This window comes from Erythrolamprus reginae, chromosome 2, assembly GCF_031021105.1.
Source record: "Erythrolamprus reginae isolate rEryReg1 chromosome 2, rEryReg1.hap1, whole genome shotgun sequence".
Taxonomy (NCBI): Eukaryota; Metazoa; Chordata; class Lepidosauria; order Squamata; family Dipsadidae; genus Erythrolamprus; species Erythrolamprus reginae.
This window is the reverse complement of record NC_091951.1, coordinates 214,786,804-214,805,297: the sequence shown is the minus strand read 5'-3', so window position 1 is coordinate 214,805,297 and position 18,494 is coordinate 214,786,804. Positions and strand designations below refer to the sequence as shown.

Sequence of the window (18,494 nt, the reverse complement as noted above, 5' to 3'; positions counted from 1 at the left end):
GGCCTCCCACTGTTCACTGATATCCATCCTGGGACTTACCTCGAGTTCTGCATTCTCTTACTTAAGCTCCATACGAACCGGTAATGTCAGCTTCTGTCAGACACCTGTCTTTCAAGGTAGCCTTCCTTGTGGCAATCACCTCTGCCAGACGCATTTCTGAACTTGCAGCTCTTTCCATCCGACAAGACCTATGGCAGTTTCACTCAGACAAAGTAGTCCTCCAGTTGGATCCCACCTTTCTTCCAAAGGTCAGTTCCATGTTCAACAGATCCCAGGAAATTGTATTGCCTTCCTTCTGCTCCAACCAGAAATATCATCTCTCCACCAGATGACACACATTAGATCTCACCAGAGCACTGCGGATCTATATTCAACGAACCAGGACCTTTCTGACTGTGGTTGTACCTGTCTAATCTATATTCTTAATCACGAGCACCTTTGAGCCACCACTTTTCGAGCCTAAGTCTATGGATTCGCGAATTCTTCAAAGGGGCAGATCCAGCAATCTTTTAAAAGACAAGGCTTGGTCCTCAGCCGCCCTGAGTCCTTCAGGATTGGGCGGCATAGAAATGAATGAATGAATGAATATGCGGATTGGCCAGCGAGCAACCCACGTGACTACTGTACCCGCTCAGCGTACGAGAAGAGGCATTCAGATAAGCAATCAACGCCTATTCTCATTAGAAAATTATAGTTCTGGATTAGTGGCTTAATGAACCCAGTTATTTAATTGATAAGCCCTGGCTACAAATATTGCAATTTACTAATTGAATCTAATTATTGTAATTTTAAATATTTGTGACTATGTGCAGTGTGGTGATATTGATTTTTAACCTATAGAAATACTTGACATTATATTAAACCTACATTTTTATCTGATGCAGCTTCCGAAAGTTTGTAGCAGAAAGTGATGAAGAAGAAGGTGACAGTGGCAAATCTTCAGCTCTACTTCAGAAACGGGTTAAAAGTAAGGAAGAAAAAGTATGTGTCTATATGAGGTAGTATTATTTAAGTCTTTCTTTTGCTCATCTAAACAGGATCCTGTTCTGAAATTCAGCTTCTTTGTTTCTGAGGGGGAAAGATGGGAAATACATTTTTGTTGTTGTTTAGTCTTCCAGACTGTCTGAAATAGTAAATGGCTCTTCAGATTAGGAGAAACTTTACTTGAATGTCACAGAGGACATTATTCCTATTATTTATTTTTTTGACCACTTCTGATATTCTAAGAGTTCTCAACAGTCACATGTCTTTCCAGTATTTCAGATACCCATTCTTTAAAAGACATATAGGATACTGAATGTGTTCTCAGAATCTTGTATGCAATTTATCTGTATTATAGAATACACTGGCCTCTCTTGAGATACTTCACTGGGTCTAGGGTAGGGTTAGCACCTTGCTTAAATACAAGAATTAGCTTTACTTAGAACAGCTGAATCCTAGTGAATTATATTAGTCAAACATTATTTTTTATTTTCATGCTTCTCTGAGCACACAAAGGAATGGATAGAAGGATGCAGGGAGTATAGAGCTCACCGTAATGTCCATAGTTATTCTAATCTGTATTGAACCATTGCAGATTTCTTTTAGATATACAGGTAGCCCTCAACTTATGACCACAATTTAAGCCAAAATGTATGTTGCTAAGTGAGAAATTTATTAGGTGAGTTTGCCCCATTTTACAACTTTTTTTGCTCCATTTGTCAAGGGAATCACTTTAGTTGTTAAATTAGTAACACATTTGTTAAATGAATCTGGTTTCCCCATTGACTTCGCTTGTCAGAGAAGGTTGCAAAAGGGGATCAGATGGCCCTGTGACACTGCAACTATCATAAATGTGTACCAGCTGTCAAACATCCAAATGGGGTGAGTGGCTTCTTCCGTGTGAGTCGGCAGCCTCTTCCCAAGCTCAGGGGGGCGGCTAGCCATTCCGGGGCAATTTTGGGGTGCTTTCTTGCACCAATCCTGACTTGAAGGGTTGGGATTGAGAGGGGAAAATCTGGAGATCCACAGGGTGGGTTCAAAAACCCTAGTGGAACCAGTCCCTTTGACCAGATGCCGTTGGAGGTAATACATTACCTTAAGCATGGGAAAGTAACAGCAGCAAAGAAGAAAACAGCAAAATGAAGTCATCTAGGTGAGATTTTTTTTCTTTGGGTTTAAAATTTACTTGAAATGAGGTAACTTGACAAAAGTGCCTTTGCTCTGCTTTGAAGCTTGCAATTAACAAGGGAAAGAGACTTTTCCACATTACAGCAGCAAGTGCGTGATTGATTTATAATGTCCTTTTCCAGAGTGGACTGCAATTAAAAAGTGCCTGGAAAAGTACCTGGAAAAGTTTGTAACAAAGAGGCTAATAATTGAAAAATGTTTCTTTTTGTTGGTGGAGGCTTCTCTTCAGAATGCTGAATTACTATTTGACTATTTTTTGAATGAGGAAGTAGGAAGAAACATTGTTTATAAATATTTACATTGTGGACTGTTCTATGTTATATTTTAACTTTTTGGTTTTTTTCTGGGAGTGGAAGAATGCTGCCATCTAGTGGATGTGGTGAATGGATAAGGCTACATTTTAAATGTCAAGTATTTGTGGCTGCCTTATCAATGACCTTGGGTAGAAAGAATTTCCCATAACAAGACCATCTGGTGGGAAAGTTAAGACCTTGTGCTTGTTGCTTTTTGCTCTTTTTGGGACTTCTGTTAACTTTGGACCAAGACAGTGTAAAAGATTTTTTTTCTAAAGACCTTTGTTTGTTCTTCCTTTTTTCTTGCTATTTTTATTTTTTTTAAAAAACAAAACAAAACACCACCATTCTTTTTTCTTCCCTGTTTAATTTTTACTTTGGATATATAAGTCTTTCACCTTCTCCTTTTCACTGTTTCTTTTTTGGTGGAGTCACTCCTCCCTTCAGATATATTTTTTCGATTTCGGGAGGTTTGTGGTGGTTGTTTTTCGCTTTGTTTGGGGGGGTTTTTCTGGGGTTTTTTGGATTACTGAGAAATCGTTTGTTTGTTGATTTGATTTGATTTGATTTGTAGGCCGCCCTTCTCCGTAGACTCAGGGGGCAGCTAACAACAGTAGTAAACAGCATATAACAAATCTAATGTTTAAAGTAATTAAAAACCCTTATTTAAAACCAAACATACACACAAACATACCATGCATAAATTGTATAGGCCTAGGGGGAAAGGGTAGTTCAGTTCCCCCAAGCCTGACGACAGAGGTGGGTTATAAGGGGCTTACGAAAGGAAAGGAGGGTGGGGGCAATTCTGATCTCCATGGGGAGCTGGTTCCAGAGGGTCGGGCCCGCCACAGAGAAGGCTCTTCCCCTGGGTCCCGCCAGACGACATAGTTTAGTCGACGGGACCCGAAGAAGACTGACTCTGTGGGACCTAACCGGTCGCTGGGATTCGTGCGGCAGAAGGTGGACCCCAGATGTATTCTGGTCCGATGCCATGAAAGGCTTTATAGGTCATAACCAACACTTTGAATTGTGATCGGAAACTGAATGGCAACCAATGCAGACTGCGGAGTGTTGGTGTAACATGGGCATACCGGGGGAAGCCCATGGTTGCTCTCGCAGCTGCATTCTACACGATCTGAAGTTTCCGAACACTTTTCAAAGGTAGCCCCATGTAGAGAGCATTACAGTAGTCGAATCTCGAGGTGATGAGAGCGACTGTGAGCAGTGAGTCCCGGTCCAGATGGGGTCGCAACTGGTGCACCAGGCGAACCTGGGCAAACTTTCTCCTCGCCACAGTTGAAAGATGGTTCTCTAATGTGAGCTGTGGATCGAGGAGGACGCCCAAGTTGCGGACCCTCTCTGAGGGGGTCAATAATTCCGCCCCCAGGGTTATGGACGGAGAGATGGAATTGTCCTTGGGAGGCAGAACCCACAGCCACTCCATCTTTTCTGGGTTGAGTTTGAGTCTGTTAACACCCATCCAGACCCCAACAGCCTCCAGGCACCAGCACATCACTTCCACTGCTTTGTTGACTGGATATGGGGTGGAGATGTACAACTGGGTATCATCTGCGTACTGATGATACCTCACCCCATGCCTCTGGATGATCTCACCCAGCGGTTTCATGTAAACATTGAATAGCAAGGGGGAGAGGACCGACCCCTGAGGCACCCCACAAGGGAGAAACCTTGAAGTCGACCTCTGACCCCCCACTAACACTGACTGCGACCGACTGGAGAGGTAGGAGGAGAACCACTGAAGAACAGTGCCTCCCACTCCCAACCCCTCCAGCCGGCGCAAAAGGATACCATGGTTGATGGTATTGAAGCCGCTGAGAGGTCAAGAAGCACCAGGACAGAGGATAAACCCCTGTCCTGGGCCCGCCAGAGATCATCCATCAATGCGACCAAAGCTCTTTCCGTGCTGTAGCCAGGCCTGAATCCTAACTGTTGAGGGCCTAGATAATCGGCCGTTGGAGTTGGAGTGCCACCACCTTCTCAACAACCTTCCCCATAAAGGGAAGGTTGGAGACTGGCCAATAGTTGTTAAGAATGGCTGTGTCCAGGGAAGGCTTCTTGAGGAGGGGGCGTACAAGTGCCTCTTTGTAGGGATCCGGAAAGGACCCCCCCCAAAGAAGCGTTGACAATCTCCTGGACCCAGCTACGTGTCACCTCCCTGCTGGCGGAGACCAGCCAGGAGGGACACGGATCCAATAAGCAGGTGGCGGAACTCACAGCTCCAATGGCCTTGTCCACTTCATCAGGTGTCACCAGATCAAACTCTTCCCAGACAGGTGGACAAGTACGGGCCCCAGTCACCTCGACTGACTCGTTGTCAGTCGACTCTGTTATCCAATTGGAGTCGAGGTCCGCCCGGATCCGAGCGATTTTATCAGTGAAAAATGTGTTGAAGTCCTCGGCACTACTCTGTAACAGCTCCCTAACTCCTCCCTGGTTAAGAAGGGAGCGGGTCACCCTAAACAGTGGCTGGGCGGGATTCCGCTGATGCAATCAAGGCGGCATGATATGTGCATCTTGCCGCCTTGAGCGCCATTTTGTAAGTCTTAATAAAAGCTCTTACAAGTGTTCGATCGGATTCAGACTTACTCTTCCTCCATCGCTTCTCTAGACGTCTCTTCTGGCGTTTCAACTCCCGGAGCTCCTCGTTGAACCATGGAGCTCTACGGGGTCTAGTGCCGTGGAGAGGTGGCAACGGCGCAATCCGGTCAAGAGCCTCTGCTGCAGCCTTGTTCCAGGCCTCAGCAAGAGACTCCGCCGAACTGTGGATGAGTGCCTCTGGGATAACCCCAAGCAGCCTCTGAAAGCCCTCTGCGTCCATCAGGCTTCTGGGGCGGAACTGCCTAATCAGTTCCGCCTCCTTGCAGGGAAGGATTGGAGCCAGGAAGTCAAGCCGCAGTAGAAAATGGTCTGACCATGACAACGGCAACACTTCTAAGCCCCTTAATGTCAGACCATTACTCAATTGCTCAGAGAGGAATACCATGTCGGGTGCATGCCCCCCCCTTTACTACTTGAGTCAGGTCCATGGCTGTCATGGTGGCCATGAACTCCTGTGCTAATCCAGAGATTTTGCCAAGTGACAGCTGGTTAAAATCCCCCAAGACAATGAGTCTGGGGAATCCTACCAACACTTTGAATTGTGACCGGAAACTGATCGGCAACCAATGCAGACTGCGGAGTGTTGGAGTAATATGGGCATACTTAGAGAAGCCCATAATTGCTCTCGCAGCTGCATTCTGCACGATCTGAAGTTTCCGAAAACTTTTCAAAGGTAGCCCCATGTAGAGAGCGTTACAGTAATCGAGCCTCGAGGTGATGAGGACATGAGTGACTGTGAGCAATGACTCCCGGTCCAAATAGGGCCGCAACTGGCGCCACAGCTGAAAGGTGTTTCTCTAATGTGATCTGTGGATCGAGGAGGACGCCCAAGTTGCGGACCCTCTGTGAGGGGGTCAATAATTCCCCCCCCCCCAGGGTAATGGACGGACAGATAGAATTGTCCTTGGGAGGCAAGACCCACAGCCACTCCGTCTTGTCTGGTATTGGTATTTTTAAGGGCAAAAAGTACAAATATTTAGAGTAAGAATAATTTAATCAAGAGTTAATTTGAAAATAATTAAAAATCTCCACAACATGATGCTGGAATTATAAAGGGGGGTTAGTGTTATCAATTTAATACTTAATCTCTTTCTTCTAGGAACATGAGGAAGCAGACTATATCAGCTGGTTGAAAGGTCAAAAGAAGCTGGAAGCAGAGAATGAACTTCAAGATCTGGCTAGTAAAGCGCTGGGGACAATTAATGTGGATGACTGGAATAGCTGAAGTTATTTTGGTTTAGCATATACAGTGGTACCTCTACTTACGAACGCCTCTACTGATGAACTTTTTGAGATACGAACCCAGTGTTTAAGATTTTTTTGCCTCTACTTCCGAACCATTTTCTACATACGAACCCTCACTTCGCTCTCGGTTGCTGCTGCTGCTGCGAGCAGCGGCCAAAACAAGCGCTTTTAAGTTTGCAAGTTATGAGGATCGCAAGGGAGCTGGAGCCAGGCTTTGCCGTGCGGGGTCTCTACCCTCCCATTCCTTCTACTACCGTCATGGCAAAGCGGGAAGGCATCAGAGGAGAGAGAACGGCGCGTCTGAGGAGCTCTCCGCAGCCACCCCATCTCGCTGCCAGTTTCCCCTCTCGCCTTCTGATTCCTCCACTCGGAGGTGAGCAGAGGAAGCGGCGGGCGAGAGCGGATTTCCCCCATCTCGCTGCCAAAATATGTCCATGGGAGCCCCGGCCATCCATCGCCCGCTGCCCCCTTCCTGCCAGAAGCCTGCAGGGGACAAAGGGGAAGGGCAGAACTTTTGGCTCCTCGACAATCAGAAGAGCCTGGAGCTGCTGCCTTCCCACTCGGCTGCATTGCCCATCTCCTCCCCACACCCTTGGCCAACGGTGCTCACCCCGCCCACTCCAAAAGCTGCGCCGAGACTGTCTGGGAGCCTCCGCTGCAGGATGGGTTGGTGGGGCTGGGGCCTCGGCTGCCAGCTGCCTCCCCCCGCAGCCCGGGTCCGCCGACGAGAGCTTTGCCTTGGCCGTTTCTTCTGAGGGTGGCCTGCTTCTTTTCTGAGTGCAGAGATGACACCTCCCCCGCCTCTTCTCTGCAGGGCTCTCCCAGCTTACCATCAAATCTCCCGTCTGCCGCCATACACCCTCCTCCAAAGGAGACAAGGGGAGATTTGATGGAATGCCTGGCAGCTTTATTTCAATTCTTCCGTCCAGAAGATCCCAGGTGTTTCTTTCAGGAGACTAAACAGAAAAGTGTCCTCGCCTTCCTGTCAAATGGGCAGAGAGGCCGGGTGAAGGAAAAAAAACCCCTTTGGCATTGCAGACTCCTAACAGGTTTTTTGAACAAAGATAGACAATCAAAAGAATTGGAACTTTTGTGAAAGGAAGGCAGCGTGTGGAAGGATGGAGTTTATTGCTGCATTTGACTCATCATATTAAACCACCATCTAGCGAATTGGTGCCTCCTTCCCTGTTTGGGAAGGGCTTGAGCAAGGGGGACACCGGCGAGGGATTCGCCTTCCTCCATGGAGGGAAGGGGGGGTTCATGGCACCGAAGCCTCAGGAACCACAGCGGGAAAGAGCCCATTGAAATTTCAGCTGCTCCCCTTTCATTTTTCTCATCCACCTCCTCCCCATTCCTTCTTCTTATTCTCCCTCTCCTCTTCCTTCTCCTCCTTTCCTTCTCCTCCCTTTTTTCAATCCTGCCTTTATCCCCCCTTCCTCCTCCTCCTCCTCCTTTCTTTCCTTCTCCTCTCCTTCCTCTTCCTTCCTTCCCTTCTTCCCCTCCCCATTCCCCCTCCTCTTTTCCTCCTCTTCCTTTCCTTCCTCTTCTCCTTCTTTCTATCCTGCCTTTCTCTCCATTCCCCTCTTTCTCCTCCTTCCTCCTCTTTCCTCTTCCTCCCTTCACTTCTTCCTCCTCCCCCTTCACGCAAGAACGCCCTCCCTCCCTCCCCGCCAAAGGCCGAGCCAGGGTTGCTGGCTGATGTCTCTGACAGCGGGGGCTCTCGGGCGGTCTTGGCGCGGCTTTTGGAGCGGGCAAGGTGGGTGCCATTGGCCAAGGGGGGGGGGGACGGGCAAGGCAGCCAGGTGGGAAGGCAGTAGTTCCAGGCTCTCCTGCCTGTCCAGGAGCCGAAAGTTCCTTCCTTCCCCACACCCGGCTTTGGCCCCCGCGGCTTCTGGCAGGTGGGGACGGTGGGCAACTGATAGCCCTGGCTCCCATGGACACATTTGGCAGCGAGAAGGGGGAAATCCCCTCTCACCCGCTGCTTCCTCGGCTCGCCGCTTCTTTTTTTTTTTAAGCCTTTAAGTTTTGGACTTTCCTAATGGGTTTGCACACATTATTTGCTTTTACATTGATTCCTATGGGAAAAATTGCTTCTACTTATGAACTTTTCTACTTACGAACTTGGTCACGGAACGAATTAAGTTCGTAAGTAGAGGTACCACTGTAATTGATTCTTGATGATTTAATAGGCCTTATAAATCCAGATAACAATTATTCAATTGTCTTATTTTCTGAAAGTAATCTATTTTCTATCTATAATGTAGGAATTCCATTTGAGAGCACTCAGTAAGGAAGAAGGACAGACTTTGTTGTTGACCATTTGAGTAGTTTCTTTTATTGATGGCAAGTTGCTTAATTGCAAGTTGCTGCAATAAAATAATGGAAGAAAAAAGGCTCATTATGAAGGTGGCAGTACCAAAAAACAATGGCTGAAATACCTTGTTAATGTTCCTTGTGTCTCATCATAGTCTGTCCACCACCTTCTACAGTTTTAGTATAAAATGGTCATAAAAGAGCTCTGTAGACCGTCCCTGAGCAAAGAGAAGTGGCCTGGCAGTCAGCTTTCAATTTAATGATGATTCTTGTTCACATTCTCATTCTTAGTACCGTAATATATTTTGAATTTCATCTGAGTATTTCTAAATATCTCCACAGATACCACTGAAAATATACTGGAATGATCCAAAACTGGATGAAGGGGAGCAGTTTCTGAGAGATTATATCTTAAACCAATGTTATAAGGAAGGAAGCAGTGAGGAGGAGCAGGAAGAGGAGCATCAACAGGAAGGGTCAGTACTTTTTAAGCTTTTGACTTTTTTCTTTCCCTTCAAAATTGGAGAAAGAGTGAGCTAATTGGAAATGAATTCATTGATTTCTCACAGTCTATTAATTATATATATTGACTGTAGATCTGTAGGTCAGCGGTTCAAATCTCATCACTGGTTCAAGGTTGCCCCTCCTACCTATGGTCATCTGGTGGGTTTTGGTAGAGAAGGCTGAAGTGATCCTCCTCATCTCCCACTAACCCAGAGCTTGGTTTGTGGACTTGGAGAATCCCATCAATGGAGTTGCCAGCCTTGGAGAATCCCAACAATGGAGTTGTTGCTCAGCCAGGGGTCATTGGTCCACTTGCGTGCCCAATGATACCAACTGACTGCCTGGTGCTTGAGCACTCTAAGACAGAGGTCCCCAACCTTTTTTACACCAGGGACCGGCTTTAAGTTAAACCAGTTTTCCACGGCCCGGTGGGGGGGGGGGGGGCTTTGGTCATATGGGGGTGGGGTTATGGAGGGGTGGAGCTTAGTGACGCAGCAGGTTTGGGGGGGGGAGGAGAAGCAGCTCGGGGAAGGAGAGACGGAGGTGTCCCAAAGACACTGCAAGAGGTGTATGTGTGTGTGTGAGAGAGAGAGAGATCAGGGACAGGCAAAAAGCCGGCGAGTAAAGAGCGGCCAGAATCTTGGGACTCCTCTCTCTCATGAGTGAGGGGAAAAAACCCGAAACAGGAAACACCACCATCTTTACTGCGGGCAAACGACGCCCCTGACCTGCCCTGCATAACTCACCAGGGGCCGCGACGAACAGCCGTTCCGTTGCCCTCGCTTCCATTTCCTCCTCAGGAGGACGCGCTCGCGACAGAGCCGCGAGGGATTCGCGGAGTCTTCCTCTGCCGAATGCGCTTCTCGGGGGAGCGGCGCACCTTCATCCATCGCGCCCCCCCCGCCGCTGCCCGCCTCTAGCCCGCCCAGCGGGAGGCGAAGCACTGGGGTGGGGGGGCTGTCAGGACACCCCCCACCCCAGCACTTTGAATCCCGCCGGCCAAGAGCACTCGGGTAGTAGCTTCTGCTGGATACGGGCGATGGGCGGGACGAGCGGCGCCGAAGCCAGTGGCTGTGGCAGCTGCTGCAAGAGGCTTCTGCGCCGCTCTGTCCCACTCATCGCCCGTATCCAGCAGATAGGCTTTGAATTTTTGGCTGGGGGAGGAGAAGTAGGACCTTCCTAACTCCCCCCCCCCAGCCAAAATCACAAAGCCAGGCAGCCCCCAGCCGCCAAAGGAGCCTCCTGATTCTCCCCGCCCTGTGGAGAAGTGTGGAGGGCTGCGTCACCGCCCGACGCCCCACCCCGTCCTGCATGTTCTCTGCCGGGAGGGCAGCGGCGCCGCGGACCGGCTGAAAACCCCCAACGGCCCGGTCCTGGTCCGCGGACCGGCGGTTGGGGACCTCTGCTCTAAGACACCGCAATGTTCCGGACACTATCATTTGGACTCTCCAGGCATCCAGGTAACCATCAAAAAGAGCCAGAGTGGCGTAGCAGTTAGAGTGCTGTACTACTGAAGCTGACTGTAGATCTGTAGGTTAGCAGTTTAAATCTCATCACCGGTTCAAGGTTCACTCAGCCTTCTATCCTTCTGAGATGGGTAAAATGAGGACCCGGATTGTGGGGGCAATATGCTGGCTCTGTTAAAAAGTGCTATTGCTAACATGTTGTAAGCCGCCCTGAGTCTAAGGAGAAGGGCGGCATAAAAATTGAATAAATAAACAAACACACAAATAAATAAGTAAATAAATATATTACTGTATTTTTCTGAGTATACGATGCACCTTTTTCCTCCCTAAAAGAGGCTGAAAATTCAGCTTTTTCCCCCCAGCCCTAACTAGGTGCTAACGATCTTCCCAGTCCTTATCTTGCAGGTTTTTTCATTGTTACTGTCTGCAAACTCTAAGTATTTGCAGAGGGTTTTTTTCATTACTCTAACTTGATCCATGTACCGTATTCTTTGGTGCATAAGATGCACCGGTGTATAAGACACATCTAGATTTTAGAGGAGGAAAACAAGGAAAAAGGTATTCTGAACCAAATGGTGTAGTATTATATTGTTTAATAAAGTACCAGTGAAGCAGAATGCGTTTTACAATGTATACTTTTAAAAACCATGTACAGTTTTTACTGTCAACCTGGCAGCTTCAAGACTTGTGGACTTCAACTCCCAGAATTCCTCCGCCGGTCATGCTAGCTCAGAAATGAAAGTTGAAGTCCACAAGACCCTTGCACCACTAACTCAGGGGTCAGCTTGGAAAATAATAAAATTCCTAGACTGCCACTAGGGATTTTTTTCTCCTCCCCTGCTGATTTTTTGGCCCACTTATCCATAATCTAGCAAGGAAAACCAACTAAAGGCCAATAGAACATCCACTTCATTCCCCTCCCCAACTGGGCTGTTTTCTCTCAGAAAACAGAAGAGAAACAAGAAACAAATGCAGCACTTAGACTAGCATTGCTTCTCTGTCATAAAACTCTCACAGTATCTATGTGAACCTAGCAGAAGAATAATTGGGCACAATTAAAACCACAAGCTCAGAATGGCAACTGGGACGTGTTTCCAGACACACCAAAAAGTTGTCTAAAAATAACAAAAACTATACACATTAATATCAAATCAAACCCAAAGGGGTATATAAAAGGCCAGCAACGAAAAGCTATGGAAAAAAGAAGCAACTCCAGAGCCATGCAGCAATCAGGAGGTCATTCTACAAGTCATCTAAAAATGGCAATGTGGTGGTTGGTTTTCTTTTCTTTTTTTGGAGGGGAGGATAGAGATCCATATATCAGATTAGACTCTCTGCAGCTGGAGAAAACAGCTGTTAATAGGAAAGAAGAAGAAAAAAGGCAAGATTGGGAGAGGTCAGCGATTACTTTTACACTTTCACCATTTGGGTGTAATTACAGCAGCAAAAGAGGGAGGGTGGGAGGGAAGGAGAGTGAGGGTGGGGAGAGAAAAGTTAGGATCTCCTGTTCTTCTCTTCTAGAAAGTGGAGAAGACAAGGGAGGGGTAAAGAAAGGAGGAGAGGAAGTAGAAAGGTAGGAGGAAATAGAGGGTGGGGAGAGGATGGAGAAGGAAGATGGAGAGAAAGTTAAAGAAAGTTGAAGGGTGAGGAGAAGGGAAAGAAAGGTTGAGTGTCCTTTTTTTTTTTTAAACATCAAACTGGAGGAATCCTTTTCATTCTCTTGCTCCACCAGATATTCCCTTTATTTTGAAGAGGAGTGAGTATACCAATTAGCCGTAGGAGAAAGTTTGTGAAAACAATCTCCTTCTCTTTTCTCCTCCTTTCACAATGGCTGTATACATGTCTGCTACTATCTCACCCCATCTCTTTTTTATTCCCCCTGCATTGCTTTGTTCCAACTCTTGCATCTCATCTGTTTACTGGAAAAAGGGGGCTTCAAATTCCTCTCCCCAATCTCCAAACAGCATGGAAATTTCCAAGAAAAAATACTATAGATATTTAAAAAGAACTCGGGATTTTGCGAAATTCCAGGGACCAACTGTTTTGGATTCCACCCCCCACCCCCGTTCTCTCTTTTCCTCTCCCAATTTGCTTTTCAATTTTTAATTAATTGCAACGTTCACTTTCAAAACATACAACAGAAAAGAACGTATGAAGGTGTCTGGTCCTCACGGCAGAAAAAATATTAAAAATTCCCCACCCCAAACGCTGGCACATCTACTTGCAAAAGCAGGCAGGCACAATTTTGTTGTGTAATATTGGCGGGTGGGAGAGAAACTCGGATGCCCCCACAGGCTTCGCTGCCTCATACACACACCTCCAGGCAAAGAGCCCACCTCCCCAAATAGATGGAACATTTACAACAGAGGAAGGGGTGAGGCAAGGAGGAAATCAAGATTGCAGCTGCAGCCGCCAGGTTTCGTTAACAGGAAAAAACGCCGGTAAGCCCCAAAGCCGGCTGAGGAAGCATTTGCTACTCTCTCTCCCCCCCTCCACTGAGTCAGCCATCACTCTTTCCTTCCGCCATCCACCCACCCCAAGAGATAGAAGCCGCCCCTTCTGCAGTTTGTAGGAGTACCGGCGAATGGGCCAGGCAACAATTTGAGGTGTGGGAGCAGCGGTGTGTGTGTGTGTGTGTGTGCAGCAACTGGCTGAGACTGCTGGACATGAGCATTCTTTCTGCCAGCCAGCCACATGGTGAGGGAGGGAGCTGTAGGTGAGGGTGGGCAGAGGCTGGAGCTTGCACACCGGAGAAGCAGAAGTTGCCAGCAGCGCCGACGGCAGCATCTCTCCCATGTTTTGGCATCTGCGGTGGAAGCCAGCCACTGCCGCCAAACCGAGTGAGAAGTTGCCACCACCGGACTACGAGAAAGGTTCTGCTGACTGCTGCAAGAAGGAATGGCAGCGGCAGCTCTTTCTCAGGCAGAATCAGTTCTCTAATTTCACTCATTGTCACCCTTGCCGCCATCGCCCAAATCCTCCCCAAAAACTAAGGTGCAACTCTGAAAAATACAGTATATAGTATAATGTATTACATAGATCTGATACCTTTATATTTTAACACTTTGAAATTGGAATGTTGGGAGCTTGGCAGTTGCCAACTCTTTTTATGACTTTTTAAATTTTTATGAACTTAGCTGATTTGGACCTTATGAAGGAAGGTAACAACGAAAACTCTATGAAGCATATGGGCTTTATACCATTAACTCCTTTTCATAGAGATAATATTTCCCCTGAATGTGGAAAATTAGAATTAGAGATTGTTAAGAAATTTGTCTCCCCTTTATTGGAAGGGAGGGGATACCTCATGGCAGGAGAGGAGAGGGGGAATATTTTTTAATCTTTTATACCAGGATCTTATTATTATTATTTATTAGATTTGTATGCCGACCGCCCTTCTCCGAAAACTCGGGGCAGCTCACACAATAAATATAGAAACAAAATGTGCAAAACAAATCTAATACATTAAAAAACTACAGCTAAAAACCCTATATATTACTCAATCAGACAATCCAATCACACCATGCATCACATTTATTGGTCAGGGGGGCAAGATCTAATTGCCCCAGGCCTGGCGACATAGGTTAGTCTTAAGGCGAGGAGGGGGGGGGAGCTTATTCCAGAGGGCCGCCCCCCCCCCCCCCCCACAGAGAAGGCTCTTCCCCTAGGCCCCACCAAACGACATTGTCTGGTTGACAGGACTTGGAGAAATCCAACTCTGTGGGACCTAACCAGCCACTGGGATTTATGCGGCAGAAGGTGGTCCTGTAAGTAATCTGGTCCAATGCCATGTACGGCTTTGTAGGTCATTATCAACACTTTGAATTGTGTCTGGAAACCAATCAGCAACCAGTGCAGTCTGCGGAGTGTTGGAGAGACATGGGTATATCTAGGAAGACCCATGACCTCTCTCTCAGCTGCATTCTGCATGATTTGAAGTTTTCGAACATTCTTCAAAGGTAGCCCCAGTAGTCGAATCTCAAGCGTGATAAGAGCATGAGTGACGGTGAGCAAGGACTCCCTATCTAGATAGGGCCACAACTGGTGCACCAGGCGAATCTGGGCAAATGCTCCCCTCACCACAGCCGAAAGGTGATGTTCTAGAGTCAGCTGTGGATCGAGGAGGACGCCCAAGTTGAATCAGTGATTCCCCCTCAGGGTAATGGACGGACAGATGGAATTGTCCTTGGGAGGCAAAACCCACAGCCACTCCTCCTTGTCAGGGTTGAGTTTGAGCCTGTTGGCACCCATCCAGAGCCTAACAGCCTTCAGACACCGGCTCATCACTTCCACTGCTTCATCGAGTACAACTGGGTGTCATCAGCGTACTGATGACAACTCACCCCATGTCTTTGGATGATCTCACCCAACGGTTTCATGTAGATATTAAACAGCAGGGGGGAGAGGTACCCCACAAGGGAGGAATGTAGGGGTCAAAGAGCACCTGGGTAGAGGATAAACACCTATCCCGGGATCATCCATCAGCGTGACCGAAGCAGTTTCCGTGCTGTAGCCGGGCTTGAATCCTGACTGCTGAGGGCCTAGATAACTGGCTTCTTCCAAGGACCAATGGAGCTGGAGCGACACCTCCTTCTCAACAATCTTCCCCATAAGACTGGACGATAGTTATTAAGTACAGCTGGGTCCAGGGAAGGCTTCTTGAGGAGGGGGCACACATGTGCCTCCTTGTAGGGAGCCGGAAAGAACCCCCCCCCCCTCAAAAACGCGTTAACGATCTCCTGGACCCAACTCTGTGTCATCTCCCTGCTGGCCGAGACCAGCCAGGAGGAACACTGGTCCAACAAACAGGTGGCGGAACTCACAGCTTCAATGGCCTTGTCTCCTTCCTCAGGTGTCACCAGATCAAACTCCTCCCAGACAGGTGGACTAAGACGGGCCCCTGTCACCTCGACTGACTCATTGTCAGCCAACACTGCATTCCAATTGGAGTCAAGGCCTGTCCGAATCTGAGTGATTTTATCAGCGAAAAACTTGTTAAAGTCCTCGGCACTACCCTGCAAGGGTTCCCCAATGCCCCCCCTCCGATTAAGAAGGGAGCAGGTCACCCTAAACAGGGTGTCCGGACGGGTTTCCCGCGGATGCAATCAAGGCGGTATGATATGCGCATCTTGCCACCTTGAGCGCCACTTTATAAGTCTTAATATGAGCTCTTAAAATTGTCGTATCAGATTCAGATTTACTTTTCCTCCAGCAGTTCTCTAGATGTCTCTTCTGGCGCTTTATCACCCGGAGTTCCTCGGTAAACCAAGGAGCTCTCTGGGGTCTGCTGCCACAGAAAGGTCGCAGAGGCGCAATCTGGTCAAGGGCCTCTGCTGCTGCTATATTCCAGGCCACAGCGAGGGACTCTGCCGAACTGTATACGAGCAAATCCAGTAAAACCCCAAGCGCTCTCTAAAAGCCCTCTGGGTCCATCAGGCACCTGGAGTGGAACCACCTAGTCGGTTCCGCCGCCCTGCGGGGGAGGATTGGAGCCTTAAAATCAAGCCATAGCAGAAAATGATCTCAGACCAACATTCAACTGCTCCAAGAGGAATACCAGGTTGGGAGTGTGCCCCCCTTTTGTGAGTCAGACCCTGAACTACTTGGGTCAGGTCCGTGGTGGCCATGAACTCCTGCGCTAACCCAGAGGATTCACTGAGCGACGGTAGATTGAAATCCCCAAAAGTAATAAGTCTGGGGAATTCCACCGTCAGCCCCTCTACCTCCTCGAGCAGCGCAGGCAGGGCGCCACGCAGCTGGGAGGCAGGTACGTGAGCAACAAGCCCAAATGCACCCCTAGATCCAACTTCACAAAGTGGGACTCACAACCTGCAATCTCAGGAGCAGCAAGTCTGCGTAGGCCAAAGGTCTTCTTGGCTATAATAGCCAATCCTCCCCTCCTTCCCTGGGGTTGCGGTTGGTGCCATACCTGAAACCCTGCTGGGCACATTTCAGAGAGAGGTACTCTTCCCTCTGGGCCCAGCCAGGTCTCAGTCAAATATGCAAGGTCGGCCTACTCCTCCAGGAGTAAATCTGGATGAGGGGAGCTTATATTTTTATGTTTTTACTGCTTTTTCAAATGCACCACTTTCCTGCGCTGCTTTCCCAGGCAGCTGGCTTTGCTGGCTGGCACAGGGCAGCCGCCGCGACAACAACAACAATGGCACCGTGGCAGCCGCTAATACCAAGAACCCAAAGCCCGCTCTCCAGCGTCAACGCCAGGCTTCAGGTGAACAGAGCTGCGCGCCAGCGGCAGGAGCTGTTGGGAAGGCAGACGCGGCGCCTCTGCCGGGAAGGACTGTCAAAGAGGCCCTGAAGAGGGACAGGGCGGTCCCCACCGCCTGTGTCAGCAGCGAGGTGGCTGCGCCAGTCGGGCCGGGAGAAGGCTGGAATTGCGTGGAAAGCGGCACCCGCTGGTGGGGCCTGATCCAAGAGGAGCTGTCGCTGCATCAATGGCAGCTGCCATGGGGGCAGAGCGAAGGGGAGGGCGCGGGGGCGGTGCCCACCAGAGAAGCGAGGAGAGAGAGAGAAGTGGACCAAAAGAAAGAGAAGGGGAGAGGAAGGAAGGAGGGAGGGGAAGGAGGGAGGGAAGAAAGAGGGAGAAGAGGGGAGAAAGAGAGGGAGAGAGAAAGGAAGAGGAGAGATAGAAAGGGAGAGAGAAAAAGAGTGAGAGATACAAAGATGGAGTGAGAGAAAGAAGAGAGAGAAAGAAAGGTAGAGAGAAAGAGGGAGAGATAGAGAGGGAGAGAAAGAGAGAAAGAAAGAGAGAGAGAGAAAGGGAGAGAGAGAGAGAAAAAGAGGGATCCTGGTGATGAGTGTAATCCGGGCCCTAGGCTCAAGCTGCTGCTGCTACTCAATGCCAGATCGGTCGTGAATAAAGCTCTCCTCATCCGGGATTTGATCCTGGATGAGGAGGCCAATCTGGCATGTGTGACTGAAACCTGGCTGGGCCCAGAGGGAGGGGTGCCTCTCTTGGAAATATGCCCAGCCGGGTTTCAGATATGCCACCAGCCTCGACCCCAGGGAAGGGGGGGAGGAGTGGCTATTGTAGCCAGGGAGAGCCTCCATTTGCATAGACACGTTGCTACTGAGATTGCGGGTTGTGAGTCACTCCTTGTGAAGTTGAACTTAGGGGTTCAGGTGGGCTTGTTAATCACGTACCTGCCTCCCAGCTGCGTGTCAACAGCCCTACCTGTGCTGCTCGAAGAGGTGGCTGGGTTGGCGGTGGAGTTCCCCAGATTCATTGTCCTGGGGGACTTCAATCTACCGTCGCTCGGTGGTTCCTCTGGATTAGCACAGGAGTTCATCGCCACCATGACAGCCACAGACCTGACTCAAGTAGTTCAGGGTCCGACTCACGAGGGTGGACACACACCCGACATGGTATTTCTCTCAGAGCAATTGAATAGTGGTCTGAGACTAAGGGGCTTAGAAGCATTGCCTTTGTCATGGTCAGACCATTTTCTACTGCGGCTTAATTTCCTGGCTCCAATCCTCCCCCGCAGGGAGGCAGAACCGATTAGGAGGTTCTGCCCTAGACGCCTGATGGACCCTGAGGGCTTTCAGAAGGCGCTTGGGGTTTTACCAGATTCGCTCATCCACAGCTCGGCAGAGTCTCTTGCTGAGGCCTGGAACAAGGCTGCAGCAGAGGCTCTTGACCGAATTGCGCCACTGCGACCTCTCTGTGGCACTAGACCCTGTAGAGCCCCATGGTTCAACGAGGAGCTCCGGGAGTTGAAACGCCAGAAGAGACGTCTAGAGAAGCGATGGAGGAAGAGTAAGTCTGAATCCGATCGAACACTTGTAAGAGCTTTTATTAAGACTTACAAAGTGGTGCTCAAGGCGGCAAGATGCACGTATCATGCCGCCTTGATTGCATCAGCGG

At 48.8% G+C, this 18,494-nt stretch overlaps 1 protein-coding gene across 1 annotated transcript in view; it reads left to right on the top strand.

Annotated features, from left to right (window-relative positions):
• Positions 1 to 18,494, top strand: part of KRI1 (KRI1 homolog) — a 157,887-nt gene that overhangs the window by 46,332 nt on the left and 93,061 nt on the right. Inside the window, exons 7-9 of the mRNA XM_070741788.1 lie at positions 885 to 981; positions 6,181 to 6,258; positions 8,982 to 9,115. Coding sequence (XP_070597889.1) covers positions 885 to 981; positions 6,181 to 6,258; positions 8,982 to 9,115 — 309 coding nt within the window. The remainder of the gene's footprint in view (positions 1 to 884; positions 982 to 6,180; positions 6,259 to 8,981; positions 9,116 to 18,494) is intronic.